Here is a 21,591-nt window from a genome sequence, read left to right as displayed (position 1 = left end):
GCTACAGACCCCGGGTCTAAGCCTAGATGTAGTGAGAGGAAAAGGAACCATATGATGATACATGGTTGACTCTTCATTGCACACAGAATCTCATATTTACAAATATATTATAATTTTACCTCATCACCTGTCTGATCAACAGTCATTCTAGCTATGATTACAAGAATTAAACTAAACACACTAGCCTTCCTTAATACTGCACAATGTTATAGCCCTGTCTGAATGATTGCTATCCTTTTCCTAATACACATACTAGCATAAAAGCCTTCCATTAGTTTGGAAGTTTAGCTTTTACTATTTTGCAATAAACATTAAGAAAAAAAAATCAAGAAACTACACTTGACATTGAGAATAAACAGAAACTGCTTCCTTTCCAGAATAAACACATTTACAGCCAATGAATGATAACTTCATCTCAATTGCATGAAAAGCAGTTGCAAATTAAGATCTGTCTGTCTTATGTCTAATGCTGCTTTACTTGATCATGGTGAGGGTGATGGTTTTCCTAACCAATATTCTGAGACCTGGGCCTCATGCAAAGGAAACCAGCAAACTGCACACCTCAAGCAGGCATCCAGATGTAGCTCACTGGTTCTGGGCTAACATGTTATTGAATGTCAACTGCACAGAGAGTCGTTAGGAAGATGCTCAGGAGGATTTGGGAATTTGGAAAGAGAAAGATACATCAGTGGCAGCAGCCCAGACTATTTTTGATGGGCATGAGAAGTTGTTTGCTCTTCCAAATTGCACAAATGTTACATTTTTGTTAGTTACTTTAGAGACTCTTCGCTTCCGGTACATCTACAGAGCTGTTTGCTGCATTCACTCCAGCTGCGAAAATTATCTCAGCAACTCTCCAGAACTACGAATAACAGTAAACCAAGAAGCTCAGGCGTTAGGCATGTTAGTTTAATACAGTGGTGGATGGGAAAAAAAGCAAATAATGGACTGCTGTATATAACTTCCATAATGCCAATGGACAAGATATAATCCACACACTGAATTATTTTTCCACCCATTTTCTCACATGATGACTCGTAAATGACCACATGGTGGCAGCAAGTTACAGAGCCTTGAAATGAGCTGAAGGTTAGACTTTTGTTCTTCCCAGAGTACTGTACCTCTAGTTGCTAACTCAGAGAAATAATCTGAACATCACTCCACATGCACAATAATGTGAAAAGATGCAGATTCTTCCTATTCAATATGTTAAGCACAGGTTTACTCATGGTGACAAGGTGGCTCAGTGGTTAGCAATGTTGCCTCATAGCGCCAGGAACCCGGGTTTGATCCCTGCCTCGGGCGACTGTATGGAGTTTGCACATTCTTCCCGTGTCTGTCCGGGTTTCCTCCAGGTGCTCCGGTTTCCTCCTACAATCCAAAGATGTGCAAGTTAGGTGAATTGGCTGTGCTAAATTGCCCATAGTGTTAGGTGCATTAATCAGGGTAAATGTAGGGTGGTGGAGTGGGTCTGGTGGGTTATTGTTTGGAGGGTTGGTGTGGACTTATTGCGCCAAATGGCCTGTTTCCACAATGTAGGTAATCTAATCCCTTCATCCTCTCAATTTCCTGCATTGTCTGACATTCAGCCTTGGATGGTTTGCAATTTCCTCATATTAGACCTTAGCAAAACAAAAGCTAAAGTTTTTGGCCTCCGCCAAAACGTCCCTTGTTAGTCCATCCCTCTTCCTAGATACTGTCTCACTTTGAAGCTGACTGTTTAAAAGCTTCATGTTGTGTTTGGCCCAAGCTAAGTTTCCAACCCCATGTTCCTCTCAATTAAAAGTAATTCTTCCTCCTACTTTCACCACATCAGAAATTTCACAGTCCATGCTGATGAAACTATACCTTTACTATCTTTTAGTGTGATTATACCAATTCTCCCTTTGACAGGCCTCACATTCTCCACAAACTTTAACTCTTCAAAACACTGCATCTGTCATTTACTCTGGATCATGTCATTCTCACCCATCACCTCTCTCCTCCTGACCTACAATACCGTGAAGAAATATTTGGGAGAATTCTTGGGACCTAGTCAGTGTTCATCTCTCAACTAGGACCAATTAAAGCAGATTGTCTATCCATTTACTTTAGTTCTAGGAACTTGCTATCCCAAGGGCCAGCACACTGATGTATAAGAATATTTGAATTTAGTCTACTTCTGACCATTCTTCTGACTGGACAAACATTTAGCAGCAGCACAAGATTGTAAAATAGAGGACACAAAATATTATTAAAATTAAAGGAAAACGCTGTGCTATAAAAGAACTAGCTATATGTACAAATCACTTTCAGAGAATTAAATCAGACTACACGTGGGTGAATTTTCCCTCATGAATGATACATCAGTGAACTCCTTGATTATTCTGTGTAGTTTAGAGTGTTTGATGTTACTGATGTCCCATTTGGCAAACCTAAGGCATAGAAAATAAGCTGTGGTTACTATGACTTTTGCAAATTGCATATGATTATCAGATTTGAGCAGAGGTGGCAGAAGGTTGCCGAGAATACCATTGGTTCAGTGAAACCTGGAAGTGGAAAAGGTGTGTACGATGATTTCAGATGCAGTCAATGTAAGCGCAGGTTATGTTTTACACATATGAAAGTTTTTAAGACAGAATGGATATAACATTGAAAGTTCAGCTCACAATCAAATAGAACACGATTACAAACAGTCTGGATCAAGCTGAGATAGTGGCCAGACTAGTAATTGATGCTAAGAGTATGAAGGCTATAGTGCAGAATGCAGGTAAGTGCTTCATTAAGAAGATTACAGACCATGGAAGACCATGAGTCAAAATAAACTTGACAATACCAAGGCAGTACAAAGGATATGTTGTCGAGGCAGAATTGGATGTCATCAGCAGAATGGATCAATGATGACCAGAGGTAATGGTATGGAAGTTACTATGCTGAATAATGGATCGATAAGCTTTCCTGGTGTTGTTCTGTCTATAATCAGAGATGTAAGAGGGTAACCAGGTGAGGGTAATCACATCTTGCTTGACAATCAGAATGATCACAACAGGATTAAGTAATATAAGACCATAAGACATGGGACAGAAATTAGGCTATTCCACCCATCAAGTCTGCTCCACCATTCAGCCATGGCTGATAAGGTTTCTCAACCCCATTTTCCCACCTTCTCCTCATAACCTTTAATCCCCTTAACAATCAAGAACCTACCTAACTGTCTTATATATACTCAATGACCTGGCCTCCACAGCCTTCTGTAGCGATGAATTCCATAGGATTCACCACTCTCTGGCTGAAGATTCTCCTCATCTCCATTCTAATGGGTCTTCCCTTTATGCTAAGGCTGTGCCCTCGGGCCCTAATCTCTCCTGCTAATGGAAATATCTTCCTAACATTCGCTCTATCCAGGCCTTTTGGTATTCTATACATTTCAATTAGATTCCTCCTTATCCTTCTAAACTCTGTTGAGTACCAATCCAGAGTCCTCAAACATTCCTCATATGTTAAGACTTTCATTCCTGGGATCATTCTCATCACCCTCCTCTGAATCCACTCCAGGGCCAGTACATTCTTCCTGAGATGTGGGGCCGAAAATTGCTGGCAATATCGAATGTCTTCCATTCATGAAAAAAAATCAAGTGTCAATGTGTGGTTCAATAATGTGCAAAACACACTCCATTTATTTTAATTGGGTAAATGTTCTGTCCAATAAATTATCAAGCAACTGGGTTTGATTCCCATTCTATGTTAGCTGATGTCAGGTAGGCAACAATGTTACCATTTAAGATAGCTTCAGTACAAGTGGATTAGGGAAGAAGAAAATCAACTATATAATAAAAGCATGGAACTGCAGATGTTGGAGATCTGAAATAAAACAAAAAGTGCTGCAGAATCCCAGCAGGTTTGGCAGCACCTGTGGATAGGTACACAAAGTTAACATTTTGTGTTGGATATGAGTCTTCTTCAGAGCAGAGAGGGGTAAATTATAAGCAATGTGGTCTCCTTGCATGTGACAAGATAGGAGGATAAATCAATAACTTATTTTATTACAAAAGAGCAAGAAAGAAACTGATGGAATTGTTAACTGCACCACACCATTATTAAACCATACAAATCTGAAAACTTTTGGTTTCTTAAGCAGGTAAAATATATGGAATTTTTTTACACCTTGTCAACCTGTTAATACAATAGTTGGACATGAAAACCAACCTTAGTCTAGTCTTGGGCTGACCCTTGCCAAAACAAAAGCATATTTGAAAATGTCAGATAAGAACAGTATCTGTGCTAAGTCTTTATGGTGTATTAGGCTGCGGGAGTTCATTCGCTGGGCTTGTATGTGAAGATTGATTAGTTAGGTGAAAAATCAGAGTGGTTACCAGCATCAAGCAAAATCAGACATTAGGAAAAGTGGGGAAACTAGCAAGAAAGAAGTACACAGAATCATATTCTATGTGAGACTGAACAATGTTCATGTTATACATGTTGAATGACAAAACATCCCATGACCCTTCACTGTTGAAAGTTGGATCCAAGCAAGAGTAAAAATGGCCCTCACTTGGTTACATTCTTACATTTCTCAATGTTAGAACAGGGGAGGACATGAGAGCTCTAGGAGGCTGCTAAATCATATACAGGAGTAAGTTTGAAGGAGAGTTTCAATATCAATTTAATTGAATTGAATGAGTTTTATTGTCACATGAGGGAGTTTGATGATAGAGAGATCAGGAGTCTAAAAGATGCATAGTTCCAACACTGATGGTGCAGCAGTAAGAGAGGGAGAGTGTGGTCAGTCAAAAGAGTGAGTGGTTCTGGAAAAACTTGAGGAGGTTCTGAAGGAGGAGCAGTGGGGCTGTCGATGGCTTATAAAATGAGGTCAAGAAGTTTTTAAAAATGTGCCCAGGGATGGAGAATTGGCAAAGAACAGGTTAATTAGGTGGCAGGAGTTTGTGTGGAATAGAACATATTAGCATGGTTTAATAATGGTGTAGTGCACATTTGTAAAGTAAAAATATGAGCCTTTAGGAAATTTTAAGAGTTAAATTAGGAAGATTTAATTAGGAACACTTCAAACAGCTGACAATCCATGAGAGGGTTTTACAGTTAAAGTTTTGAACAATATTTTACAAATACTTGGCGCGTTGTAGGAATACCTCTTTCTGCAGACAGTTTCAGTGAACAGACTGGCGTGTAAATAAATCGGTAGCATGAGGACCCAACCAGACAACTGCTGTTGCATTCCTTGACAGTGGCAGAGAGTAGAGAAGGCACAGATAGGAGTCTGCACCAGTCACAAGGAGCAGGGAGGAACTGGCTGCAAAATATCTTTTACGGTCTCCTAGCAACATTCCTGACGCAGAAATCCCAGCTTTTCTTCCACCCCCCAGAACGTGCGACTTGCATTCTGATAAAGCCACGGTGCTGACTGCCGGTGAATGGTGGGCTGAGCTCAGTGCAGAAACCTGCAGCATGGATAACTGGAGCACAACTGATCGGCAGCATGCGATAATTCATCGGTTCGTATCTCGGTAAATACAGGTGAGCAGAACTTCTAATCCGTGCTATGTGAATAGAGGTTTACGTTTGGTTGAATTTACTGGTTCATCAAAACAGGCGTCCCATTGTAAGGGAAAAGTGGATTTGTTTTCTGACTGTTTTTGCACCTACTTGAACGAATGGTGTCGTATGTTAGAGAGGGTGAAACGAAATGGATTGGCGGGGTAGCATTTAACCCATTAAACATCCTTCCCGGAATGTGCGTCTGATTTTTTGAGTGCGCCATTTAGACGAACCACGAAGGATTCCCCTCTTTGGAGTATTTATTACAATGATAAGGATATGAACTAGTCAATTAAAGATCCACCAGTCTTAATAACTCCGAATTGTCTAATATTCAAAATATGCTTTATATTTAAAGTACAAATGTATAGTCTGTAAAGAAGCAGAATCTGAAAAAAACACTTTAGATTCAAAATAGGAAACTAGTTATCTTGAGATATTTGAGGAGTACACCAATCCGCCCTCTTGTAGATTTAGACCAGAATATTCTGTTCCTTGGGATTGGAGCGCTATGAACCCACATAATGGTTACAATACGGAAGGAAGCCACATATCCCGCGGAGTTCTGTACCAATTTTCTGCAAGAATAACTCAGCCAGTCCCATCCCTCCATTGTTACATGTAGCCCTGCAAGAATGTTCACTACAGGCTCTTATCAAATTCCCTTTTGAAAGTCACAGTTGAATCTGCTTCCACCACCCTGTGAAAGTGCATTAATCTCTCACTGGGTAGTTTTTCCTTACACCACCCTTGATATTTTTGTCATTCGCCTTAAAACGATATCCCTAGCTTCTTGACCTTCTGCCAGTGAGAATATGTGCTCTCTAATCTGTCCAGATTCCTCATGATCTTGAATACCTATAGCAAATCTCTCATCTTTCTTAAGATAACAACCCCAGCTTTCCCAATCCATTCATGTCTTGAAACTGAAGTTTCTCATATCAGGAATAATTCTTGTAAATTTCTGTGCCTTAGATCCGAAGTTCTAGAACTGGGCACAGTTAAAGCCAAACCAGTATTCCATCAAGTTTCATAATAACTTGCTTGCTTTTATGCTCTCTGCTTAATTTATAAAGCCTAGGATCATGTGTGCCTTTTAACCACTTTTCAATCTGGCCAGTCTCCTTAAAAGCACTCATAGCAAAAGGTGTTGCTGTTTCAGTATCCACTGAATTCTGCCCTTTATTTTGTATTGCCTTTCCTCATTCTTTATATTAAAATTTGTCATTGTAAATTTCACTATGTTAATCTGCTGAATTTCTGCCCAATTCACCATGCTTTCTCTGTCCTCTTGAAGACTATCACTATCCTTCTCACCATTCACAATATTTCCAGTGACTAGTGGTAGTCAACACTTTCATGTAGCTATTTCTCCAAATGTTCAGGCGAACTTCAGGCAGCTCCAGTCAGAAACAGACAGAAACCTCATTCATAAATGCTAGTGAGACATTAAGTCCTCCAACACCAATGAGCAGCACAGCAGATGGGTGGCATAGTGGCTTAGTGGTTAGCACTGCTACCTTATAGCACCAGGGACCTGGCTTCAACTGCAGCCTTAGGTGACTGTATGAAGTTTGCAATTTCTCCCCATGTTTGTGTGGGTTTCCTCCCACAGTCCAAAAATGTGCAGATTGGGTGAATTGGCCAAGAGAAATGCAGGGTTACAGGAATGGGGTGGTGGGTCTGGGTGAAATGCTGTTCTCAGAGTTGGTGTGGACTCAGGTCAAGTGGCTTGTTTCTTGTTTCCACACTGTAGGGATTCTATGATTTTACTAATGTCTCATCCAGCCTCAGTACTCCTGCTCAAACATGCGGTGGAAGTCTCAACTGATAATTTTCCGAAAATTAGAGGGAGTCTCAGCTGCAGTCAAGTAAGACTGGATACATGTTTCCAATTTTTTATGAATTTCGCATCTTGAAGACTTCCAACCTTAATATTTTTAGTACTGTAGGTTCTATACATAAAGTACCTGCAACTCTAAGTGCTGCTTCTTTTCCTTATTGAAGCCTGTGCTGCTGTCCTTTCAGAAATTGGTGAAAATCTTCACTTTCAGTCATTATACATTAACCCACCCAATTGTCTACCACTAGATCAGCAAACTACCTACTAGGGAGCACAAACAAAAACAGAAATTGCCGATAAAGCTCAGCGGGTCTGGCAGCACCTATAAAGAGAAATCAGAGTTAATTTTTCGAGTCCAGTGATCCTTCCTCAGAACTGGGGAGGATATTTTTGGCTGGCAGCTCACCAACAGCTTTATAACAAAATAAACAAACTAAAATGGGTTGGGATTCACAATGATACTCATCATTCAATACCCTGATCACCTCTGGCCTTGACCATCCCATACTCTAGCCATCCTATGTCATGACCACTCTTTGACATGACCACATCCTACCCTGACCAGCTTCTTTCCTGACCATCCCATGTTCTGATCAACCCATGCCATGACACTCCCTGCCCTGATCAACTCCTTTCTGATGCAATAAAGTTAAAATTTCACTTCTGTCTTCTAATAATTATCTCTCACTGTAATAAAAACTCTAAATTCCCCTCCAGTTTCTATTGATAATTCTGACATTGGAAATCCAAGCACCATTGTTCCTAATGTAAATGCTGGGGTCCACTGTAAGAAGTCTCTAGATCAGGATGTGCTACTCCATTTTAAGTATTGCACTGCACGTTAAGAGTGCCATTTGGATGGATCTCAGCTGCCTTACTAATGACATAAAGGTTATTGCAGTGGAGACTTGCTTGTTGAAAGAACTCCAGCATCAAGCTTATTGCTTTAGCCATCATTTCCACCATTCCTTGAAGTGTTCTGTCTGCAAAGCTTGGGTCATGTGCCAGGTCCCGATCACTGGATGGGCCGTACTTCTGCTACTCAAGAGAGCATGACACTTCCTTTTACCTGACAACACGGCAAGCAGATCTCAACCTGACCAGGGAAATTCCCAGCCTGTAAAGCTGTCCTCCTCTTGCTTGATTTGGAGATGCCGGTATTGGACTGGGGTGTACAAAGTTAAAAATCTCACAACACCAGGTTACAGTCCAACAGGTTTAATTGGAAGCACACTAGCTTTCGGAGCAACACTTCTTCATCAGGTGATAGTGGAGGGGCTCAATCCTAACACAGAATTTATAGCAAAAATTTACAGTGTGATGTAACTGAAATTATACATTGAAACATTGATTGTCTGTTAAGCCTTTCATCTGTTAGAATACAGTGATAGTTTCACTTCTTTCAAATTCTGTGTTAGGATTGAGCCCTCCACTATCACCTGATGAAGGAGTGTTGCTCCGAAAGCTAGTGTGCTTACAATTAAATCTGTTGGACAATAACCTGATGTTGTGTGATTTTTAACTCCTTTGCTTGTTCCATTGACACTGGTGATCATGATTTAGCAGACACAGGTTTTTTTCCCAAAGCAAGGCCTTGTAAAAATTGGCTGCACAGGTCAGGATTTGGTGTGCCCACATTTCTAGGCCTTCTGTACATTCCCACCTGACTATAGCCAGTAAATGTCAGAACTGACAAGGTTTTTCAGAGCTTACTTTGTTACCAAATCACAAATATTTTCTTTACCCTTTCAGAATGTCTTCAGAGCTATGGTCTCTCATTTGTGGCATTTTACTCAGTTATTTGCAGTACGTTTTCCTTGCCTCTCACATCATTCCTGTAATGAAGTGCCTAGAACTTACAGAATACTTCAAAAGTGGCCCAGTCAAAGTTTTGTATAATTCAGAAGTCTAATTTTCCATTATATTCAGTGTTACATTAAAATTCATAATCCAATCTGTCTTCTTGTGCACATCCATAACAAATGTCTATGCTTTTTCCATCATCCTGAATCGATATATTCCATTATTTTAATAAGAATCTGACAATTTAGAATGTTCTTCCATTTACTATTATTTTCACATGAACAACATTTATAGCTTTGTGTGATGGCCTTGTGGAGCATTGGTCAGCATTCCTGCTTCTGAACCAGAAACTCCGGGTTCAGATCTTGTCCATTACTTAATGGCCGAGAGAGATGTGTCCATAATGAAGCTAAACAGGTTGAATATTAATCTGCAAATCCTTCCAACACAGACAGTAGGAGTTGAAAAGATTCCAGGTCACCCATCTGATGGAAAGAATCTTGGACGCTCCATCATGCATGTTGCCACAGCACTCCGAGTGAACTGTAATATGCCACTGCCATATCACAGCTTTCTGTATTGAACTGCATATGCCATCCACCTGTCCAACAAATTAATGTATTTAAGTATTCTGTATTGTTACTCATTGTTTTTCTTGCCTTCAGTTTAGTATTACTTGCAAATTTTAATATCATTCTTCTTTGTGCCTATATTTGAATAATTTATATAAATGAAAACCAGATGAGATACCAGTGTACCTAAATTGGATGAACTGAAAAATTATCCTTTTAGCTTTTTTTTAAAATCTTTATTCTCTGAAGCCTGTTCTGCTCATTTCCATTTGGCTATATATTTTAATATGTGTTTGACTGTCAAAGCAAGCTGATTTGTAGCACAAAGTTCTCTGAAAGTGGATATATTAACCATTACACTGTATTTCATTTTGTGATTTCATCCAATAATGGTCATGATAAATAAAATTAACCAAAGAACTGCAGAAATCAGACAATACAACTCTGAGTCTATGATTCTTAGTATAATTCGTGGCAAAACTCAGCAGTTCTGGCAGAATGTGTGGAGAGAAAGTAGAAAGTGATCCTTCTTCATTGACAAGCAAGAATGATATTCATTCATGGGAGGCAGTGCAGAAAAGAATTGCAGAACTAATCTCTGATGTCAAATGACTGAACTGTGAGGAAAGGTTGAAATATATTGGGATTTTCAGCAGGAAAGGAATTGTCCTTTCAAAGAACATTTAATAGGGGAATACAGAAAGCAAATCAAGAATTTGCTTTAAATCACATTGCAAGAGAAAAACAGTGGGTCACAAGTTAAAGTGAGTAAATTTATCCAGAAATCCATATCCAGAAATTCTTCTTTACAGAAATCGTGACCAAGGTAAGGAGTGTACTGGCAGATCAGTGGAGGTCGAAATCCTCAGAAGTCTGCTTTTAAGTGCTGTAATATACAACCACCTTTGAAGAATGCCAAATGCATGGGCAAGGGTTATTTCCATCAAGTACTTGCAAGGGCATGATAGCAGCAGCTTTCCTGGCCAAATGTTTAGCTCTCTTGAAGATCAGCATGGCTAAAGAATTTTATCAAACTGTAACCTCTCCTAAAAACATGCTTGGGACCAAGTGATTTCTGGATTTCAGAATGTTCTGTATTACAGAGTGACTTTGGAGTATCTAACCACAAGTGTATGAACTGCAAACACTATAGATATACAAAACTGCGATAAAATATAAAGCAGTAATACAATTTGTTTTACTAATCCAAATGCTGTATCTTCCATATTTCTTCTCCCAAAATAATACACCAAAATAATGCAAATACTATTGAGGTGATGCATGAGTCTGTTCAAAATATAAAACCCAAGAAACAAGAGCAAGAATGGACTGTTTGATTTGTCAAGGCTTCTCCACCATTCAATAAGATCATGGCTGATGTGATTATAGTCCTAACTCCACTTTCCTATCTGTTCCCTCAAAACACTCAATCCCCTTTTTCGACTATAATCTGAATAATTCAGTCCTGAACATGCTGAATGACTCTACAGCACACTGGAGAAAAGAGTTCCAAACAGTCAAAGAAGAAGAAGAAATGCCTCATTTCTACCTTAAATGGGATACTCCTCATTTTGAGGAGTGCCCCCTAGTTCTAAATTCCCTCCATGAAAGGAAACATTCTCTTAACATCAAAGCAATGGAAAAAGGGGAGGAAAGTTTCACCAAGTGGACTACTCCTTTGCAGGACTAGCATGGTCTGAGTGGCCTCCTAGCTGTAACCATTCTGTGTTTCTAAGAAGCTCAGCCACAGTAGTTGAATCCACAACTTCATTCAATGCACTGATTCAGCAGCTCAGAAGTGTTCCTGCCAACCAGACAAATGTTCTTTCTTGTTATTATCAACAGGAAAGAAAGCTAATTAAGAACTAGCATATCCAGACTACATAAGAGAAGACTTGAAAGGTGATCAGATTGGCCTAGAGGATCCAGATCTAACTTTTATGGGAGGAGGCAGGCTGTGTACAAATGTGCAGCAATGATATCAAAAGGGATTGTTAACTTAATCAAACATTAGTCTGAATTGAATGATACTCACCGAAGGCCACAGTCAGGACATTCTCAGCTTTGAGTTTCACTGGACATTGTAGGGACGAGGGGCTGCCTGCCTGCCACTTTAATAGAAATTCAATTTTAGGCAGAAACATTGAAAATAAATGGAGTGAAATCTTCCCAGCTGCAGCATGGGCAATGGTGAGAAAGTTAGGAGAATCACATGAAGTGCTTCTTGGCATTACGAGCCAGGAGTCCCATTTTCCAACCAAGCAGCAAGATGACTTCCTCTGTGATAAATGGTAAAAAGCTTATTAACATGCATTAACATCCTCATTATTAAGTCATCTCCCCTCACTCTTATGCATTTTTCCATTTTCATGCCCATCAGATAGACAGTGACAATTCCCGACATGAAAGTCAGAACGATAACCTGGTGACTGCAAATTGCTACTTGCCCCTTCAGGTTTTCAGTTAGGACACGAAGCACCAATGTCTTTAGGGCATACTCCATGGATGGTGACCATGTATCCCCTGCCCATCCACACCTACACGTTTCTCTGACAAAGCAGGTTCCCAGTTTCCTTCTGTCCCATATGTCTGAGGCAGTTGACAGGAATCGTGCAGAATAGCTGTAGATGGCTATTGCAGCGCACATACAGCTGAGTTTAAGGATGGCACTGATGCCAGGAAACCTGGAAGGTGCTGGCCATGGCCTGTGATGAGTGAGACGCCACAGAGGCATGACGGACAGGTGATGAAGACTTGAGAAGATAATGTGAGAAAACTCTCAGAGAGAAACTCTCTTTGAAACTCATCATAATTGACAATTAGCTGATTTCTGGTAAACTTCAGCCCAGAATTTTTTTCCTTTCCGTAACAGTCTCCAGCAATACTTGTTAAGGGGAGGCAATCGTCTGATCGTATTATTGCTAGGCTATTAATCCAGAACCTTAGCTAACGTTCTGAGGATCCAAGTTTAAATCCCACCACAACAGATGGTCAAATTTGAATTCTTTTTTTTAAATGTCTGAAATTAAGAATCTACTGATGACCATGAAACCATTGCCAATCGTAAGGAAAAAAAATCCATCTGGCTCACTACTGTGCATCAGGGAATGAAACCTAGCATGACATGTGATGCTCAACTGCCCTCTGAAATGGCCTAGCAAGACACTCATTTGTATTAATAGGGTGTCAGTAAAGAAATGAAAATGGCTTACTGCCTGGCCTGATCTAGGCACTGGCATTAACGATAGCAGAAACAGCCCTGTCAACCCTGCAAAGCCCTCCTTCCTAACATCTGGGAGCTAGTGCCAAAATTGGAAGAGCTATCTCACAGACTAGTCAAGTAACAGCCTGTCATAGTCATATTCACAGAAACGTATCTTACAGACAAGGTCCCAGACACCATCATCACTATCTCTGGATGTGTCTTGTCTCACTAATAGGGCAGATCCACTCAAGGTGGCGTCATAGGTAGTTTCCTAGTGGTCCTAAACATTGACTCCAGACACCATGAAGTCTCATGCTATTAGGTTAAATAAAGGCAAGGAACGATCCTGCTAATTACCATGTACCGTCCTCCCTCCGCTGATAAAAACGGATGGCCACCAGTACTGTTCCAGAATGTACTGGTGTCCATTCTGTCCACCACCAACAGTAGTTCAGTAGCTGACCACGTTGGTCAGGTCATAAAGGACATAGCTGGTGGACTGGGTCTGTAGCATGTGCTGATGGAAAAACATACTTGACTTCATCCTCACCAATCTGCCGGCTGCAGATGTATCTGTCCATGACAGTATTGGTCAGAGTGACCATTGCACAGTCATTATGCAGAAAAAATCCCACCTTCACATTGAAAATAACCTCCATTGCATAGTGTAGCACTATCACTATTGTAAATGAGGCAGACTTCGAACAGATCTAGCAACTCAAGACTGGGTGTCTATGAGGTGCTGTGGGTCATCAGTAGCAGCAGAAACATACTTCAGCACAATCTGCAACCTCATGGCCTGTCAAATCCCCCTCTCAACCATTAACACTAATCCAGGAGATCAACCCTGATCCAATGGAGAATGCAGGAGAGTATGCCATGAGCAGCACCAGGCATACCTAAAGATGAGGTATCAACCTGGTGAAACTACTAATTAGGATACTTGCATATCAGCACATACAAAACTAAGCAATCACACAACCAACAGATCAGATGTAAGCCCTGCAGTCCTGCCACATTCTTTTGTGAACGGTAATGGATAATTAAACAACTTTCTGAAGAAGGAGGCTGCACAAATATCCCCATCCTCACTAATGGAAGAGCCCAACATATCAGTGCAAAAGATAAAGTTGAAGCCTCCTCCAGTGATGCTCAGCATCCCCAGATGCCAGTTTTCAGCCAAGCCAACGTTCCACGAGTGATTTAAGAAAACTTGTTGGTGGACCATTAAACAACCAGTAGAACTGACAACATTGTACATATTGCATTCTCTGCCCACTTGTATATTTAAATCATAATCAGTTTCTGACATCCAGCAGAGTACTCTATTTTCTTATTCAAGCAGCTGCAAACCTGCTTGAAGCAAGACAATTAAGAAGCTATTTAAAGGATTGTCTGAAAATTGAATCTACAGGGGAAATGGGTTTACAAAGTGCCAACTGTGTTTTCTCCACCAGTCATTTACTTTTCAAATGAAAAGTAGCAGCTAGCTGTTGAAAATCCCTGACCTCTGAACCGTGGTGCTGACAGATAAGGTGGCAATTAACAAAGAACAAACTGCCTGTCAGAAGCAGGGCATCACATACATCTCATTCTGTGTGATCTGCTGTCTTATATTTGGTGAAGCCAGAGATTCAACATCATGATAACAATTAATGCAGTGAATGCAGTGTATTCTGGTTTGGTGGTGGTGATGGTGGGGGGCTCTCTTTATTCTCTGTTTTGTACCAATCACTTAAGCTGAGAACAATATCTACACAGCACAATGCAATACATGTCAACTGTTTTGAGGCAGACAGTTTATCGCAGTCATTTTTAGTGGCCATGAATTCCACTTTTCATATTCCAATTTTCTTCAGTAGTTTTCATTTGCAGTCAGTGCAATATAGGTGGCAATCCTTGATGGTGATAAAAACAGTTTCCAGCAATCTTTATTGGATTGTGGAATTCTCCCAATCAGCTATAGTAGCTTCAGTTAGAGCCGTAAACAGGGTTTCCAGCCGTCCCCTGCCAAATTTCTAGTGGCTGAATGGAAGAGTCCACAAGTAAATTCATGATGTTCCTCAATGTCCACAGTGTGATTTTTATATATCTTTGTTGTAACTGCACTGGTACTTCCCAGCAGAAATGCTGTATCATAACTAATGACTTTGTGTTTATTAATTGTATAGCTAGATCCAGTATTATTGTAACATCGGAAACCAAAGAAGGTTAATAAAAGGGCTTTGAATTTGATAACATGTATTTACACTAACTATATTCTATTGTGCAATAATATCTGAATATTGACTCATTTGAGAGTTCATCATTACGTTGGGCAATCAACCAGCAATTTCAGTGTTCACTTGGAAATGTGCCGTGTGGAGAAGCACACAGCCTTACAGTGGGGCACTAAAAAATGCCAGGGGAAGTAACGCTTTGTCATTTGTATAGTTTCTTTTCACTCTGCTTCAATTGATATCAGGATTTTTATCAGAACTTTTAGAAATCTATATTTAAAGAAATTGGCAAAAATATTAAGGTATCATTGTAAAAAGGAGGTAATTATAGTTCGTAGCTAGGGCGGCACGGTGGCTCAGTGGTTAGCACTGCTGCCTCATAGCGCCAGGGACCCGGGTTCATTTCCTGCCTTGGGCAACTGTCTGTGTGGAGTTTGCACATTCTGCGCGGGTTTCCTCCCACAGTCTAAAGATATGCAGGTTAGGTAAATTGGCCATGCTAAATTGCCCGTAGTGTTAGGTGTAGGGGAATGGGTCTGGGTGGGTTGTTCTTCGAACGGTCGGTGTGAGCTTGGTGGGCTGAAAGGCTGTTTCCACACTGTAGGGAAGCTAATCTAAATAAGACAGAACTGCGAATGCTAGAAATCTGAAACAAAAAGTGCAGGAGAAACTCAGCAGTGTGGAGAGAAACTAGAGTTGACACTTTGAGACCAGTAACCCTTCTTCAGATGTAGTTACTTTACTTCAGAATAAAATGTTGCTTTATAAAGAAAATAAAATGTTGCCACTAAAACAAACTCATAATTAAATCTTGTTTCTTCAAGTAATAATACATGTATTGAAAATTCTTTTCAATTATAGGAGTTTGAAAATTTTCTAAACACAGCTCATCAGAATAGGATTTCAGAGAATCTGTTCTCTCTTACAGAAATCAGCTATAGTTTAACAAAGACACAATGGCTACGCAGTCTGTGCCGAAACTTGAAGTAAAGCTTTTTGAAGATGGACAGGACAACCCAGACAGTCAGAATGATGACCATCTGAGGAGTCTGAAAGCACTTACTCAAAAACTGAGGCTTGAAACCAGAAGACCTTCCTATTTAGAATGGAAAGCCAAACTTGAAGGGAAAGACTGGAAAAGCACAAAGCTGGAGGACCAAGGGCTCATAATGACAAAGAAGCCCGGTGAGGAGCCCAGTAACTTCAAGAAAGCACAAAGACAGTTCAGTGGGAGTTCTGTCAGCGATGGCAACTTGACTCCAGGAAAATTTAGTGGCTTTGAGAATATGGACGAAGCACTGAGCTGGCTCCGGAAGGAATTGGTAAGTTCAAACATGTTCTGTTTCCTTCTTAAGCTTAAAAAGACATTCTTCCCTTTTCTGGTTCTCCTAAGGAACATTGCAGCAAAGTGGGTAATACTAAGATGAACTGCTGTAATTATTTTTGCCCTGGTTTTACTTCAGTTCAGTTTACCTCAGCTTTAAATGTTACTTCAATAATCTAATTACCGACTTGCCTGAAGTATTATGCTAGTGTCTCAAAGCTGCTATTCATCAGTCCCTATTTTTGCCAAAAAACTGATTGACACGTACACAGGGCTCAATAAATTTCACAGTAAAATATTTGCATCAGTGCATCATAAAAAGGATTATTTATCAGAAAATCACTGCTTACACACACCAACACAGCAGCTAATTTGCATTGAAAGAACACCCACATTTGCAGCACGGTGGCTCAGTGGTTAGCACTGCTGCCTCACAGCACCAGGGTCCCAGATTCGATTCCAGCCTCGGGCGACTGTCTGTGTGGAGTTTGCATATTCTCCCCGTGTCTGCGTGGGTTTCCTCCGGGTGCTCCGGTTTCCTCCCACAGTCCACAGATGTGCAGGTCAGGTGAATTGGCCGTGCTAAATTGCCCGTAGTGCTAGGTGCATTAGTCAGAGGGAAATAGGTCTGGGCTGATTACTCTTCCAAGGGTCGGTGTGGACTGGTTTGGCCATAGGGTCTGTTTCCACACTGCAGGTAGTCTAATTTAATCTAAACTTGCTGAGCAGTGGCCATTCATTTCAAAGCAAATGCCAAAATGGTGATGTAAATTCAAACATATCAATGGGTAGTGAAATATAAAATAAGGCTGTGTTCACGAACATCTGCATGCACGGCTTCAATTACGTGAGATGGAATACTCCATAAATGAGTTCAGCTCTAACAATGCTAAAGAAGCTTGACACCATCCAGAAATAATACAGTCTGCTTGATTGGCACCACATCCACGAATAACCATTCCCTCCACTTCTGATACATAGTAGCAGCAGTGCACCATTGATAAGATGCAGTGCAGAAATTCACCAAGACTCCTTTGACAGCACCTTCCAAACCCAAGACCACTGCCATCTTGAAGGGTAAGGGCAGCAGACACATGGGGGCACCACAAGCCACTCACCATCCTGACTTGAAAATATAACCCAGTTTTTTCAGTGTCACTGGATCAAAAGCCTGGAACTCCTTCCTTAATGGCATTATGGGCGTACCACTGCCCACCCTCTTGAAGATAGAGTGCTACTCACCCTGGACCAAACCCCTGGCCCCTATTACACTGTTCCCACCCATGCTTTCCCATGTCACCCCTTTGCAAATCTTGCTGCCCCCTCCCCCCACAGTGGTACTGCTACCCTGCCGACCCTGAAGCCTCAGTCCCCAAGATTGACCTGCCACACTGTCCAGGTAAAAATGAGGACTGCAGATGCTGGAAACTTGAGTCTGTATTAGAGTGGTGCTGGAAGAGGTCAGGCAGCATCCAAGGAGCAGGAAAATCGACGTTTCGGGCCAAAGCCCTTCATCAGGAATAGAGGCAGGAAAATCGACGTTTCAGGCAAAAGCCCTTCCATCAGGAATAGAGGGTCTATTCCTGATGAAGAGCTTTTGCCCGAAACATCAATTTTCCTGCTCCTTGGATGCTGTCTGGTGTGCTTTTCCAGCACCACTCTAATCCTGCCACACTGTCCTATAGCAGAGGCCACACGCCCCACCTCCTTTAAGTTTCTATGGACAGATCCAACAGACTGACTATGGCCCACTCCCTTGAGTGACAGAATTAGACATCCACGGGCAAGGTGTGCCCAGAATCCTGATTGTTGCACATATTTTCCCTCAACATGTTAGCCCAACCTACGAACATGTTGCTACAAAGCCAAAGGACTCACCCACCTCCCAGACTGCAGAGAGACAACTGCTGACCAATAAACACTGACCAGATTCCTAACCATGGCCAATTCCCTAGGCTGGTATCCGTGTCTATTCTTGACTTAATGTGCCAGAAACTCCCGTCTCCATGTAATTCAGTAAGGACCAGTCCTCTAAGATTTTGAAACATGGCTATCTACTTGCAGCATGTTTGCTGCATAACCTCTGATACATGACACAGGTCTGAGATTAATGTAGCAAAGTACTATACAGCAAGATGTGCAGCCCCCTAGGCTGAGAATTGCTCAGTAGCAAAGCAGGCTGCTTGTTTTTGTGACTGCACTAATTGGCACAAGGCAAGGCAGAGATGGCATGAGCAACATTCCCCTAAACTGTGCAGCTTCTCAGCCACTTGGAGATTTTTTACACATCAATCTGTGCATTGGCATCCAGATCTAGAAGCTGCTGTTGCGTATGTCCTCAGGATTCTATGCATTAACATGAAAATTAGAGGAAATGTATGCTATGAGCATGCATGTGGATGCTAAGTGAGTGAGGGCTAAGATGCAGTCTGATCCAGTCTGCAAGCTGGTGCCTATCTGTGCATGCAAAGTGTCAATGGCGTTCGATGTCAGTTGCTGATGAGCCCTACAGTTCAAGTCTGTGTATCCAGAGCATACTGCCAATAGGTATTACAAGTGGCAGTGTGATGCTCTTCAAAGGGTCGGTGTAGATATGATGGACCAAATGGCTTCCACACTGTAGGGATTCTATGATTCTATGGCTGGCGGTCAGGCCTCCTCCACTCAGTAATAGAGTGGTGGAAGAATGCCCTTCAAGACATGCTGAGACTGCAAGTAAGCCTACAAAGATTGAAGATGGGCACCGAATCAAGATAAGTTCCACACATTTTTGGTAGGGAGGAAATAAGGTGCCCCAGAGATGGGTGGGGTTGGCAGGGAGTATTGGAGTCAAGAGTGCAGTGCTGGAAAAGCACAACAGGTCAGGCAGCATCTGAGGAACAGGAAAATCGACATTTTGGGCAAAAGCTCTTCATCAGGAATTCCTGATGAAGGACCTTTGTCCAAAACGTCGATTTTCCTGCTGCTCAGATACTGCCTGACCTGCTGTGCTTTTCCAGCACCACGTTCTTGACTCTAATCTCCAGCATCTGCAGTACCCACTTTTGCCTGGCAAGGGGTATTAACTGAGGGAGCATGTTTTATAAGGGAGGCACAAATAGTCAAAACTTTGGGTTGGATGGATATGCGGTGAGTGCATTTCTTAAAGGGTTGCCCTCAATATGCACAAGGCCTCTACAAAAGGATAAAAAATGGCATTCTCACTTGTATCCATTTCTCATGGTTTTATGGCAGTGGACGTCTTAAGTGGACAATAGCTGACCATGTAAGGACCTCATTAGACCTAAGGGCAAGAAAACTAATGGATACCTTACCCATTCCTAGTATTCTTTGGTGGGCAGAAAGTGGTGATGTACCAGTATGATATATTTTACAAGCCTCCTTTCCCTCACACCCTGAAAATACACACATCGGCTGGGACTATAAAATCCAGCCCGTACATTTTCGCAACATTATTAATGCAAACATTTAGTCATATTGATTTGTGTCCACCAATTAAAACTGATGTGAATTTGCTTTCTATTAAATTGATGCCAAATATTCATAAAAATTATAATTCAGCTACATTTCAACCAATCATTTTTTAATCATTCAGCAGATGTCCTTGCTGTTGGCTGGCCCATTATCTATTGCCCAGCCCTAATCACTCTTGAAAAGGTAATGATGAGTTGCCTCCTTGAACCATTGCAGTACATTTGATGTTATGTGTGCTATTGCCAGGAGGAGGGGTGTGGGTGGGTAGACTTTCAGGACTTTGACCCAGCGACACAAAAGGAACAGCAATATATTTCAAGTCAGGATGTTGAGAGCTTGGAAGGGACCTTGCAGATGATGATAGTCTCATGTATGTGCTGCTCTTATCTTTCAAAATTGTAGTGGTCTTGTGTTTGGAAAGTGCTTTCTAAAAAGCCTTGGTGATTTCTACACTGCGTCTTTTAAATGGTGCACACCGCTGCTAGTGTGTTTCGATCGTGGAGGAAATATATGTATTGGGGCTTTGGGGATTCAGGAGGCGTGTGACTTGCTACAGGATCCTCAGTCCTCAGCAGAGGTCTCACCTTCGTTCCCACACGTTCTCGGGTCAATGAATTCAATACACGGAGTGACATCGAACAAGACCTGCTCTTTTAGCCATAGTGCTAGATTTATATGGATAGTCAATTTTTGGTCAATGGTAACCCCCAGGATGTTGATAGTGGAGGATTCAATGATGGTATCATCATGGAGAAGTGGTTAGATTACTCATTTTGGAGATCGTCATTGCCTGGCACTTGCGTGGTATGAATGTTACTTAGCAGTTGTCAGCCCAAGCCTGATATTGTCCAAGTCTTGAAGTGCCGGAACATGGATTGCTTCAGTGTCTAAGGAGTTATAAATGGTGCTCCACATTATGCAGCCATCATAGAATCCCTCCACTTTTACGTTAAGATGGAGGGAAGGTCATTTTTGAAGCAGCTGAAGACGGCTGGGCCGAAGGACTCTACCCTGAGGAACTCTGGGTGAGTTGTCCTGCAGAAACTTCCATATCCGCCACAGATTCACCTGTACCTCCACACATATCATCTATTGCATCCTTTGCACCCGATGTGGCCTCCTCTATATTGGGGTTGTGGAGCGTTTCAGGGAACACCTCTGGGACACCCGGACCAACCAACCCAACCACCCTGTAGCTCAACATTTCAATTCCCCCTCCCACTCCACCAAGGATATGCAGGTCTTTGGACTCCTCCATCGTCAGACCACAGCGAAACGACGGTTGGAGGAAGAACGCCTCATCTTCCGGCTAGGAACCCTCCAACCACAAGGGATGAACTCGGATTTCACCAGTTTCCTCATTTCCCCTCCCCCCACCCTGTCTCAGTCAAACCCATCAAATTCAGCACCGCCTTCCTAACCTAAGATCTTCTTCCCGACCTCTCCACCCCCACCCCAGTCCGACCTATCACCCTCACCTTGACCTCTTTCCACCGATCACATTTCCGACGCCCCTCCCCCAAGTCCCTCCTCCCTACCTTTTATCTTAGCCTGCTGGACAAACTGTCCTCATTCCTGAAGAAGGGCTAATGCCCGAAACGTCGATTCTCCTGTTCCCT

At 41.7% G+C, this 21,591-nt stretch overlaps 1 protein-coding gene across 1 annotated transcript in view; it reads left to right on the top strand.

The window, feature by feature from the left end:
* Positions 1–5,374: 5,374 nt before the first annotated feature.
* fam167aa (family with sequence similarity 167 member Aa) overlaps positions 5,375–21,591 on the top strand; it is an 18,374-nt gene continuing 2,157 nt past the window's right edge. The window contains exons 1-2 of the mRNA XM_043682496.1: positions 5,375–5,511; positions 16,103–16,496. Coding sequence (XP_043538431.1) covers positions 16,131–16,496 — 366 coding nt within the window. The 5' untranslated portion in view covers positions 5,375–5,511; positions 16,103–16,130. The remainder of the gene's footprint in view (positions 5,512–16,102; positions 16,497–21,591) is intronic.

Source organism: Chiloscyllium plagiosum, chromosome 3, assembly GCF_004010195.1.
Source record: "Chiloscyllium plagiosum isolate BGI_BamShark_2017 chromosome 3, ASM401019v2, whole genome shotgun sequence".
NCBI classification, from domain to species: Eukaryota; Metazoa; Chordata; class Chondrichthyes; order Orectolobiformes; family Hemiscylliidae; genus Chiloscyllium; species Chiloscyllium plagiosum.
Note: the sequence above shows the minus strand (reverse complement) of the source record. Positions and strands in the feature narration are given on the sequence as shown.